Source organism: Lacerta agilis, chromosome 12, assembly GCF_009819535.1.
Source record: "Lacerta agilis isolate rLacAgi1 chromosome 12, rLacAgi1.pri, whole genome shotgun sequence".
In the NCBI taxonomy this organism is placed as follows: Eukaryota; Metazoa; Chordata; class Lepidosauria; order Squamata; family Lacertidae; genus Lacerta; species Lacerta agilis.
In genome coordinates this window covers 37,395,413-37,408,504 of record NC_046323.1, presented here as the reverse complement: position 1 = coordinate 37,408,504, position 13,092 = coordinate 37,395,413, and the positions used below count along the sequence as shown (strand labels likewise).

At 40.8% G+C, this 13,092-nt stretch overlaps 1 protein-coding gene across 1 annotated transcript; it reads right to left on the bottom strand.

Moving 5' to 3' along the window:
• Positions 1-6,698: 6,698 nt before the first annotated feature.
• LOC117055500 (phthiocerol/phenolphthiocerol synthesis polyketide synthase type I PpsD-like) lies at positions 6,699-11,635 on the bottom strand. Its single transcript, XM_033165044.1, has 5 exons — positions 11,559-11,635; positions 10,556-10,709; positions 8,992-9,152; positions 7,586-7,789; positions 6,699-6,966 (listed from the first exon to the last, which is right to left on the bottom strand). The coding sequence occupies exons 1-5, from the start codon at positions 11,611-11,613 to the stop codon at positions 6,767-6,769; spliced, it is 774 nt and encodes a 257-aa protein (XP_033020935.1). The 5' UTR covers positions 11,614-11,635; the 3' UTR covers positions 6,699-6,766.
• Between the last annotated feature and the right edge of the window lie 1,457 nt (positions 11,636-13,092).

Genomic DNA, 13,092 nt, shown 5'->3' with positions numbered 1-13,092 from the left:
ACTGAGGATCAAGTAGTTTCGTGAGAGGTATTTCCACTCTCCTTTCCGTAAAGAGACGATTCTGTAGAGTAAAGGCTAATGTAGAGTCTACACCCAATGAGGAAAGTGGCGTATGCATTGAAAGATCAACAGGGATTGTTTTAGCCAGGCATTTCAAAAGTGTGATTGCATAATCTACAGGCTCATTTAGAGAGTGGTTTTTGAATGCAGCTTCACCAGCAAGCTCAGGATTACTACCTGTCTCTTCAGAAACAAGTTCATAAAAACGACTCTTCAGTGACAAATTTTGAGATAAAACATGATCAGCTAAGGTTTGAAAATTGAATTTTAACACAGCTTGCTGAGGTTTATCCAGAATTAAGCTTCTTTTAAGATAATCATGAATCTCGTTCACTTGCAGATCATCTATTCCTTTCATTTGTAACCTATAATTTTTATAGTGTTGTTGATCTCGCAAGGCTCCGAGATTTAAAGCACCCCAGTTAATGGACTGTGCTGGAAGGCCACTGTTTCTCCTATAATGACAGAAGAGATCCAGGAAAGAATTGGCAGCTGCGTAGTTTGACTGTGTTGCGTTTCCAAGAAATGATGAAATAGAAGAATAACACACAAAGTGGTCAAGCTCCCTGCCTTGCGTGGCATGATGAAGATTGATTACCCCTGCTACCTTTGGATTTAAAACTTCCTCAAAGTTAGACATGTTGAGGGTTTCAAGAAGCCCATCATGTAAAGCCATAGCACTGTGGAATACACCTTTAATAGGAGAGTTTGGGAAAAATTTACTGATAGACTTGATAGCTTTCTCAACCTCTGAACTGCAAACAACGTTAGACTGCAAGTTGACTATTCTGCTCCCTTCACAGTGATCCTGGAGAGCATTTATTTCTTTTTGCTCCTCAGTGCTTGGATTCCTCTGTGAAAGTAGCACAATGCACCTGCCTCCATTCTGAGCTACAAACTTTACAGTTTCTAAGCCAAGCCTAGTGAATTCATCTGCAACTATATAAACTGCATTCTGCTTAAACATTCTCCTGTCTGTTTCAGTCTCTGGTATATCTGATATCTTGCTGTCTTCTTCATCACTTTTTAGTACTGCAACTGGGACATTCTTGCAGTTGAAATAGGATGCAGCAACATCAGACCTCAGATGCTTTCCTGCTTGCTGAAAAACGAAATATGCTATATGTTTTAATTGTTTCATATTCATTGACTTCAGCCAACAATACATCTCCTTCTGACATCGTATCAGATATGCTTTCTGGAAAATGCGGATAAGACTGACAGTGTGAATATGGATATTTTCATGATCACTCCCAGCCAGATACCTCAAACATTCTGGTTCTTCATTGCCATAAACCAGTACAACATCTCGAAGATGGAAAAGACAGCTTAGGCCCTCTTTAAATAGTCCATTTAGTGGAGGCAGAAAAATAAGGGCATTGCACTGATTAACACGTTGCCATAGATCAGTTGTATGGTTTGTAACTATTATTTTCCAACCTAATTCCTGAGCTGAAAAAGTAAGCACTTTGCACAAAACTGACTCGGGCTCAGTGCAAACAATACCTAATATTTCATTATGTTTTGGCACTGGCAGCGTTTGATGAAAAATCTCCCTTGCTACCCAGAAGAACGAAGTGCATGGTATATTTCTGAAACATGGAAATTTTTGAGTACTGAAACAAACTGTTTCTGGAATATTAATTCTTGACGCTGCAGAAACCGGATAACATGAAGCAATATGATCTCCCACTTTTACCTTTTTCACCTCACTACCTGTTGCTGTTACCGTGCCAGTAAAGTCAAGAGCTAATAGCTTGTGTTTATCTATAGTATCTGAATTCCAATACAATGTTTTCCCAAACTTGCAGCTGGACACGCTAACAGGAAAATAGTCTTCTGAGTGGATGCTTATTTTTTCAAGTTGAACTTCAACACTGTGGTTGCCAAGTTGAGTACATGAGTTGACAACTTTCACTGACAGATCATTCATACAGTATGGATCTCCTGTATACAAAATGCAGAAGTCTGAGTTCTGAAGTGGGTGGGGAAGTGTATTGAAGGGTGTGGGTTCAATCTGTGTGCGCCTAATTTCAGAACTATAAATTCGTCCCTCATCAATCCAGACTTCTGGATAATCCTGTGCTTTATATTTTACTAAAACATCAGCTAAGGCCGAGATATCTATTGCATTTGTAGAGCTGATGTCAATAATCTGAAATGTTATTTCCGGGACTTCAACCATACATGTTCGACCCATGCCGTACAAACCAAAGCCAGTGTTTATATGGTCTACTTTCCTTTCTGATGTCCTGTAAGTGATTACTGTAATGGAGCAATTGGACTTCTTCTCCTTTAATGCAATAACAACTTGGCGAAATGCCTCACAGCATCTTACTGAATGTTTCACCACTTTCTCTGGCAAATTTTCATTCAGTTTTTGGATGCCCCACATAAACAGAGCATCATCATATCCCTGCAGTTCCATATTAATCTTATTTTGTGCATAGGTATCTGTTCTCTTAGCTGCCAACAATTTCTCCCATTCCTGATACATAACAAATCTAGACTCGCTATGTAAGTAATTCTTGAGCTGCTGCGATATTCCAAATTTGTCAGCAAACACCACAACCCGAGGTGCTTTGGGCAGATTATGCATTGCTTGATCAGAAGTTATTTCCGTCCACTGATTTTCAAACAACAATTCATTTTCTTTCCTGGGAATTTCCTGTACCAAATTAATTCGAACACATCTCAGTTCTACCAGAACAGAGCCTTGTTTATCTGTGAAGCATCCACAAAACTCTAAGAAATTGTCAGTGGACTTGCTTGTTTTTAAATATATAATCATTTCCTCTTCCAATGATCGAGCAACTGCAAGACTACTTATACCAGAAGGTAAAACTACTTTGTTATTGGAAGTAACTGCAGCCAGAATACCCACCATTTGCAGAAAAGAATCTAAAAGGACTGGATGGATATAATACTTGTACATTTCTTCTGCTGTTTGTCTCTTCACTGTAACAGTTGTCACAGCTTCTTTCAAGTCTTCACAATAAAATACATTACCTAGCTGCCTGAAAGTAGCATCATAGTTGGATCCAGACTGAGCCAATGTTTCATAAACCTTATCTTCCTTAACAACAGATCTACACCTCTGAAAAATGTCTTTTAAGGAAATATTCTTTTCTTCAATTGATGTTTCAGGATTCCTTATGACTTGTCCTGAAGCATAAACCGTATTAGCTGAACCTGACTGTATTCTGAACTTGGACACTGTTTGTTGTGGCTCAACCTTTATCTTCAAAGCATGGAGATTTTCATTTAAAACACATGGTGCAGGGAAAAATATATTCATTTGACAATAACTTAAGGGTACTTTTGGCCTTGAGCTCGTCATCACAGCTGCCAGAGCAAGTTCCACCAAAACAGCTACAGGAATTAATGCAGCACAGTAGTTCTTGTGCTCATATAAATGTGGCTTCAGAGCCTCAGAGATAGAACAAATGAATTCTGAGTTATCCTTATTTGTACTGCAAATTAAAGAATGGCTTGAGCTTACATCTTTGCTGTTTGCTGCTTTCTGGTTAATATTCCAATGTAGCATGAGTTTCTGATGATCAAAGTGATACCTGGGATAAGCTGATGGTACACTTTGATAACCTTCATAAAAATGCTGCCAATTCACATTCAATCCCAATTCAAAAAGATCTTTCACTAGATTAAGAAGAGTCACATATTCCCTATCCGTTTGCAAAGAATGAAAAACTCTGGTTTGCGTCCCTAATGTTTCAATGATGTATCTCTGCAAAGCTCTTTGAGGACCTATTTCCACAAATGCAATGTTGTCCTTGCCTTTTACTGATGTCATCATGGCCTGTGCAAAAGAAACAGGTCCCCGAACCTGTCTGGCCCAGTAGGTGCCTGTAACAAAATCACCATCTGAAGCAGCCTTCCCTGTTGCTGTAGAAATTAGGTCAATCTCTGGCTTCCCTTTCTTTAATTCTGATAGATTTTCTGCTACCTCGGTTAGTACTGGATCCATCATGTGGCTGTGATATGCAGCTGGCACATTTAAAACATGAAGAAATATGTTTCTTTTACTGAAGTACTCAGCTAAATCTTTCTGAATGGCGTGGATAGACGCTTCATCTCCTGTTAATGTGCAAGACAAAGGACTGTTAAACGCTGCAACACAGACTTTCCCGGAATATGCACCAAGGGCTGCTGACACCTCTGCAACGGGAATGTTGCCAACCACCAGCATTCTCCCTCCAGTGACTTTAGCCTGCAGCCTGCTCCTGTGGTAGATGACTTTGACAGCATCTTCCAGGGAAATCAATCCAGCACAATGGGCAGCAGCTACTTCGCCAACTGAATGGCCAACAGCAGCAATCGGCTTAACGCCCCAGTGTTGCAGGAGTGTAACCAAGGCCACCTGCAGTGTAAAGAGTAAGGGCTGGGCAACTTCAGGCCTGGACAAATCATTGTGCTCATTTTCTGTTAAATCCAAAACTCCAGTGGGTGAAAGCCGTTGAAATAATTGCTTGATTTCAATACATTTGTCTTTGAAGACGGGCTCAGATTTCAGCAGGACTCTGCATATCCCTTTGAAATTCAAACCATTATCGGAGAACACAAAAATCAATTCTGCAGGCCTTTTCCGTGAAACAGTTTCCATTTCAGTTGAATTAAGCTGTTGCTGTAAGTGCTGGAGAGAGGATGCCACAAATGCTTTTCTGTATTTGTGGTTTATGTGACTTCTTCTACAAGCAGATGTGTAGGCCAGATTTGGGAGTGTCGCTGAGTCACTGGTATTAAGATGCCTAGCTGTGTCTTCTATCGCCCATTTGAGAGAACTTCTTAAAGCTGCCGAAATGACAAATAATTCGATGGGCCTTTTGACTGGAAGGGTAACCTGGGTCTGTTTAAATTGTTTGACAACCACATGGGCGTTGGTCCCACCAAATCCAAAACAACTGATCCCAGCAACTCTGCCGAAATCACTGGACTCCTCCCACTTCTCCACTGTTGTTGGGATGGAGAGATTCAGCTTCCCTGTATTTATGCTGCTGGTGCTCTCTGAAAAGTGCAAGGATGGGACTATCTTCCCATGGTGCATCATGAGAAGAACTTTGATTAAGCCTGCTGCTCCAGCAGCTGACTCTGTGTGCCCAATGTTCCCTTTAACAGAGCCAATCTTGAGAGGGGGCAGATTAGGAGGCCTTTTTCTGCCAATGACATTGCCTAAGCTCTCTGCTTCAGTGGCATCTTCAGTAGGAATTCCTAGACTGTTTGTTTCAATGTACTGAACAGCTGAAGGATCAATATATGTTGGATAAATGTTAAGTAACAACTTCTCTTGTGCTGCCTGAGATGATCGCATTCCTGGAGCAACAGAACTTCCATTCTGGTTGATTGCCGTGATGCTGATGATACCCCATATTTTGTTGAGTTCTTCCTGTGCCTATTTGTGGACAAAAGATTCAAGGAATACACAATGTTATAAAACATTAAGTAACTATTGCAGCATGGTTATATTTAGATTTGTTTTAACAGCGACATCACTGATCGATTTTATTTGAGAGCAGTGTTTGGACCTTTCAGTAACACTGAATCTTCTCCTCATTTGTAACTCCCCGTGGCATGTTACTTTGGTGATATAATTACCAAAGTCCATGATCCCAAACTACCTACTGTGGGGCAGTAGAACAGCAAAACATATACAACTTTATGCTGAATCCACTTTTTCTGCACCATGGTATTACTCTTAAGCATTTCTTACAGTACAAGAGCAGTGAGTTATTCCAGCCATTTATTTCGAGGGATATTGGGGAAATTTGTAATTATTATGTGGCAGTTATGCATTTTTTAATGGCTAACTATTTCTCATTGGACTGTCTTCTGGTTAATAGTTTGGAATACTTCATTAGTGAGTAAATTAAGGGGTCAGTCTGGTGTAATCAGAATGTCAGACTAGTACTGGGAAGATCAAGTTTCAAATCCACTTTCAGTCATGAATCTACCGGTAATTGTGTGGCTTTAGGTCAATGACCATCTTTCAGTCATTGGATAGCATAGGGTAGAGCACAATGTATGCCACCTTGAGTTTCTTTGAAGAAAGACAGGATATAAATATAATAAATAAATAGTATCTGTTTAGAAGAGAGTCTCATGATAATTGGGAACCTCTCTGATAACTTCTAATTTAGATACCAGTCAGAATTTGGAGGTTTAAACCTCTAGTTCCGGGGATCATGCCAAGAAACAGCAGGCAAAGGTAAATGGCAGTTTTGAAGGCTTATTGACATAGGCAGAGAATCTTTCTGGAACCCTTTCTGGAGATTTAAGATAGAGTAGCATCAGTGCTACCTTGAAGGAATGCCTGTTTGCCTCTACTTAGGTTCTGCTTTGGCATATTTTTTTAAAAAGCAAATATTACAAAGAAGAAGAAGAGTCTAGATTTTTATCCCACTTTATCACTACCCGAAGGAGTCTCAAAGCAGCTAACATTCTCCTTTCCCTTCCTCCCCCACAACAAACACTCTGTGAGGTGAGTGAGGCTGAGAGACTTCAGAGAAGTGGGACTAGCCCAAGGTAACCCAGCAGCTGCATCTGGAGGAGCGGAGACGCGAACCCGGTTCACCAGATTACGAGTCTACCGCTCTTAACCACTACACCACACTGGAGCAAGTCTCTGGTGTTCTCCTTTCCAAAGCACACTAGACACAATGATCATCCCCGGGACATTTGGGAAATTGAGAGTTCAGTATAAACACCCTACCTTTACCAGTGGCTTTAATAAAAGAACGCCACATCCTTCTCCTCTTCCATAGCCACCTGCATGTTTAGAGAAGGGTTTACTAATTCCGTCAGATGATAAAATATTTGCTTTACTCAGAGATACAAACTTCCAAGGCTCTATGATGCAATTTACTCCTCCGCAGATAGCAGATTCACAGTCTCCTATATCAAAGGTACAGAAAAACAAAACGAGCCTGAAATCATGAAAGGGGGGAAATGGATATTTCATTCACATAGCCACGAGGTGTTGATGCCATCTGTGTCATCATGGTGATTTCTCTTGCAAAATCCTTTGTTGGGCATATCTTTGTCTCTCATCTCAAAGTTTTAAACTAGCCTCTCCTGGATCAGGCAAGGGCATAAGCAGTGGAATGTTGGTTGTTGAACGTAATCAATCATGGAAGACCATTTGACTTCCAAAATGTTCGACAACTGAGGCGCAACTGCCAGTTGGCAAAATCCACTGAAAAAATGGAGAAACGCGCCTCAGAAGTCATTCGACTTCCGAGGCGCGTTAGAAAATGGAAGCATTCACTTCTGGGTTGTTGGTGTTTGGATGCCACAGCGTTTGACTTCTGAAGTGTTTGACAACCAAGGTTCCACTGTACCACTAAAAACTATGCACCATCTAGCACAGTGCATTACAGTTGATATAATACACAGAAAAAATCATTTCGTGATCCACTAAGACCCTCAGCAATTTTCAAGTGGTCTATGGGTGGGGGGGACTTTGGGAATCCCTGTTAATGGTATGCATAAGAAACATAGTAACCAAGAATACCTTGTTTAATGGCTTTGTAGCCAAGGTCCAAAGCAGAGAGAAAAGATGAACAAGCTGTATCAATGGCAATTGATGGTCCAATCAAATTAAAACTGTATGAAATCCGATGAGCTGCTGTACTCATTGCTGCCCCTGTGGCATCGTAATGGTTTATTTCAACAAATGCCCTGCTGGTTATAGATTCATAGTCTCGATTCATCAGGCCTGTAAATACAGAACATTTGTTTTTAAGGTCAATTTACACTCAAATCTACATCTAGTAATGGTTTTTATTCTTCACCTCCTATCCTACAATTATTTATTATTTCACTTTTATTCTGTGTTTCTTCTAAGGCACTTAAGCAGCATGTGTTTCCCTATCTCAGTTTCCCCTCACAGTAAATCTGACAATTAGGTTAGTTTTGTGGGATAACCAGCCTCGCATAACCAACGTGCTTAAGTTTAATTAATGCACGAAGGGGTTAAAAACACAGAGTGAGCTCTCCTGCCAGGCTTAGCTACCTCACTTCCCCTGACCTTGGGAAGAGATAGGTAATCAATCTTATTGTCCCATCTACTTGAGAAACTCAGTGTGTGAGGAGGTTTGAGCTGCTTGCTCCAGCTCAGCCATATGGCTCTCACCAGCCACCCTTGTGTTCATATTCCAATAAATCTAGGTACTTTTACTACTTTGAAACTAAGCTAAGTTTTGCTGCCTGTGCAATGTTTTCTGATGAATGTATGGGAAAGCACATGAAGCTGACATTTGATGAGTTTGTAAGTAAACCAATTTTTAAATTATCAAACTTGTGGCCTTTTCCTATGCTGGGGAAGAGATGAATTTAGGAACTCACTTGGAAAGACATATTTTCAAGGCCTAACAGCATGCATTTCCAAGCTTCACTTTGCTGTATATTTTGTGACTTTAAATTTCTACTGGGGTTCTTTCACCAAAGAGTACTTGGAATCCAGGAATTCTTCCTTCTCTCTCTCTCTCTCTCTCTCTCTCTCTCTCTCTCTCTCTCTCTATATATATATATATATATATATATATATATATATATATATATATTTGCCCCGACATGTCTGCGGGCCAAATCATATTATTCTTATCTTTAGCCCTGGTGTGAAAACTTGATAGCTGGTTGATATGGCTCCAAAGCAGACTGGGGTCATGACATGAGGGTTGGGCAACTGTCCCCTGTACTTGCTAGTGGGAAGAAAGACCAATGACCTCAGTTATCAATATTGTCAGTTCTGACAAAGCAATTATCTAGGGTCTTCCAACATCATTTTATTTGGAATTGCCAGGCGTAAACGCCCATATAGATGCGGTGTTACCTATCATTGTGTGGCCACCTCTAAAGCAGATAGATGGTACGTAATGTAAATATACAAAATCTTCTGCATCATAACTATTATCTTACCAACAAAAACCCCTGTTTTGGTACCACTAATGTTTTCATGAGTGACTCCTGCATCTTCCAGCGCTCTGTAGGTACATTCCATGAGTAACTTTTGCTGAGGATCCATACGCTCAGCTTCCTCATTGCTGATGCCAAACAGCTTGTTATCGAATGCATTCAATCTAAAAAAATTAAATGGAGGTATGACATGATATACGGTGTGATTCACATACTGCTTAATAATCCACCATGCTCTAATAAGATATACTTAAAAGTCATTGAAGCCTAATACTACATGTTGTAACAGCAAATAAATTATCAGGATAGGACACAGCAGATAGGACACTGAGCCCATGTCATTTCATAGTACAGTAGTACCTTGGTTTAAGAACTTAATCTGTTCCGGAAGTCCCTTTTTAAACGAAGGCGTGCTTTCCCATTGCAGCGGGGACTCAGTTTACAAATGGAACACACTCAACAGGAAGCGGAACATGTTCTGCTTCCAAGGCAAATTTCACAAACCAAAACACCTACTTCAGGGTTTGCAGCGTTCTTAATCCAAGTTGTTCATAAACTAAGCTGTTCTTAAACCAAGGTACCACTGTATGCAGCTGGTGGAAATACCAGTGAAACACCATGGCTTGAAACTATTGCACTAAGAAAAGTTGCACTGCAGTATAATCAGGGCTCCCCCCCCCCAAGGACTCACTGGGACTCGGTTTGGCACCTCTCAGGCGGGCGCCATTGCCACTATAAGAGAACAAGGGAGGTGTTCATGGTGAGTTCCAGCACCTCTTTTTCTAGAAAAAGAGCACTGGGAATAAGGATAACTCTCATGTGGGAGACAACAGTGCTAAAATGGGTTATAGCTGCCTTAGTCCCAGGGTATGAATGAGGTATTTCTTGGGCAAGAATGAGGCATTTCTTGGGCACACTGGCTGTGGTTTATGGGACATTTGGAGGAGCACAGAGACAACATCTGGTCTGAAGGCACTTAGGGACATCACCTTACTGAAGCTAAGCAGGTCCAGATGTACCTGGGTTGGTGACCGCCAGGGAACTTGGGTTCCATGATGGAAAGTGGGGTATAAAGTGTAAGGAAATAATAATGATAATAATGAATTTATTATTGTTGTGGACGATTATTAACTAGTCACTTTTTCAGAAAAAAAGAACTCAAAGAGGTTTAAAATGTTCTCTGCTCATGCTGCTCACCAACCCCACCTCAGCATGGGTCCTGGCCTCAAGGTCTTCCGATCATGTAGTTGGAAAAGAGATTAATACCCACACTCTAAATTGTAGCTGATGAGCAGAATGTGGAGGGACATTAGTGTTATGATGGCATCCCATTTTTTGGTGAAGTTCATATAGTGTACAATTTCAGCATAAGATTTGCACCCAAAGCAGCTCACGTAGTGTGGAAATGCATTCATTATAAAGCAGCACTTTGAGATTGCTCGTTAATTTTAAGAGATATTTTGAAAGGTTCATATAATAACACATATTACATCAGACAAACATTTCAAAGGGGAAATCTGCAAGTTTAGATAGTCTGAAGGATTTATTAGCAAAATATATGACTTACTCATCAAGAAGAGCAGCACGAGTTGTACGTATTTTACCTGGTTTGTCGTCACCTGGATCATACCACTCTCTAATGTTAAATCTTTCTGGAGGTATTTCCGTAGTGCAGTTTCTGCCATTCTCTAACACTTTCCAGAAACTGTCAATTCCTTCACCTGTCGCATGAAGATTTAAATATACATTTTTAGATGTATTTAAATATACTGTTTTCATTTTCAAAATGTCAAACCTGTCTTGTTCAATTTATCTGAACTTACATAAGAAATCCAACTTTCAGAAGTCTGTGTGCACATAAAAGCTCATACGAAGAACTTACCGGTAGTTTGTCTCTAAGGTGCTAAAGGACATTAAAAAAATAAATAAATACTGGTAGCGGTATATTTTTACTGCATCAGACCAACATAGCTACCTACCTGAATACAAATTAAATGTGCATTTCAAGTGCTACAAAATTTCAACTTTCACAGAAAGCTGGATCTATTCCTAAATCACACAATCTCATAATACTGTCTGTTATTTTTGTGCATGATATTCCTATGAAAATTGCATTCAGCTGTTACCATATTTGTTTGGGTGGCATCTCACAGATAAGAGCCATTTAGTTGTGAAGGCGTAAGGTTTAGGTTAGCATATTTCAAGTTCAGGAAGGCAAAATACATAATTAAATTGATATGTGCTATTCTGCTTGTTGTGGAAGTTAGATCAGACATTAAAGAGTATTGATGAGATGCAAAACTCCAAGATTTGTCATGTAACAAGCCTGAATTTCCAGTGGACTTCATAATATCATAGACATTCACTTCTCCACGTTCATGACAGGGACATACAGTATTACAAAATATTTCTAGCAAGAATTTAAATATTGGCATCTCTCAATAACTAGTGCTGAGTTCTTAGTTTACTTTTACCTTAAATCACGAGAAAGCTTTATGTTTTATTTCACAATAAAAATAGTCAAAAAAAGGATACCTTTCTTATATCACCTTCCCCCCCCCAAGACTTACCTCCAGGAAAGTTGCATCCTATACCCACAATAGCTATTTCATTCTCAGACGCCATCTTTACTTTATTTTTCTATTTGCGTTGGTTACTGAATAAGGCAATCATCCTGTGGAAAAGAAGGCAGAGTTGTAAATATTTATTTTTAATTGGTGACTACTCCTTGAAATGGGACCCAGGTGGCGCTGTGGGTTAAACCACAGAGCCTAGGGCTTGCTGATCAGAAGGTCGGCGGTTCAAATCCCCGCGATTGGGTGAGCTCCCGTTGTTCAGTCCCAGCTCCTGCCCACCTAGCAATTCGAAAACACGTCAAAATGCAAGTAGATAAATAGGTACCGCTCCGGTGGGAAGGTAAATGGCGTTTCCATGTGCTGCTCTGGTTCGCCAGAAGTGGCTTAGTCATGCTGGCCACATGACCCGGAAGCTGTATGCCAGCTCCCTCGGCCAGTAATGCAAGATGAGCGCTGTAACGACTGGACCTAATGGTCAGGGGTCCCTTTACCTTTACCTTTACCTTTACCTTTACCTTTACCTTACTCCTTGAAATATGAGCAACCCTTTGTGATGACCGCAGAGTAAACCAAGTAATATTCTTTGATGAAGAGCAGATCAGTTCATAAGTGTGTGTGTGTGTGTGTGTGTGTGTGTGTACATGTACTGTATATCTATACCAATCACTGAGGTACATTGAGATTCAGATTTGATCCTGTTGCAATAAACAAACAGAACAGCAGGCGGCAACCTACAGGTCACCTAGGCAACCAAGCACAGATGAAGGGGAAGTTCAAGGTATTTTGTGGAGGTCAAAGAAAGAGGACTGACATAAAAACCCTGTGTAAGAAAAGTAGGCAGTTCCATCATGAGTTGGCTGCTGAAGAGGAAGTCAATGTTTCGAGACTGAAGACTCTCCTGAGGGGCAGACTGTAAGTACTAAGGGGAATTCTAAGGCCCCGCCTTGCACTTTACATTTAAAGCAGACATAGCATCCCCCAAAGGATCCTGTCAATGGTGCTTGCCGAGAGACCCTTATTCCCCTCACGCCGCTACACTTCTCAGGGCGGCGAAACAATAAATCCCTCTTCCCTCTTTTTGATAAGGACTATAATGGAGAAAGTGCTCTAGAAAGCATGGGGTAACTCTCTTGACTCAACACAGGGACGCCAATTCTAGGGGGTGGAGGTGTCTTCACTGGAGAGCCAGTGGTATAGTGGTTAGGAGCGGTGGACTCATAATCTGGTGAACCGGGTTCGCGTCTCCGCTCTTTCACATCCAGCTGCTGGGTGACCTTGGGCTAGTCCCACTTCTCTGAAGTCTCTTGGCCTCACTCACCTCCCAGAGTGTTTGTTGTGGGGGAGGAAGGGAGACTCCTTAGGGTAGTGTTAAAGCAGGATATCAAATCCAAACTCTTCTTCTTCTTCAGCCCCTTTCAATATTTGTTTGAAGGAGCCTGGTGCAACACACATTGACACACACACACACACACACACACACACACCCCAATCTTGGGGACAACCTGGTGCCTCTCACATAACATCTAAC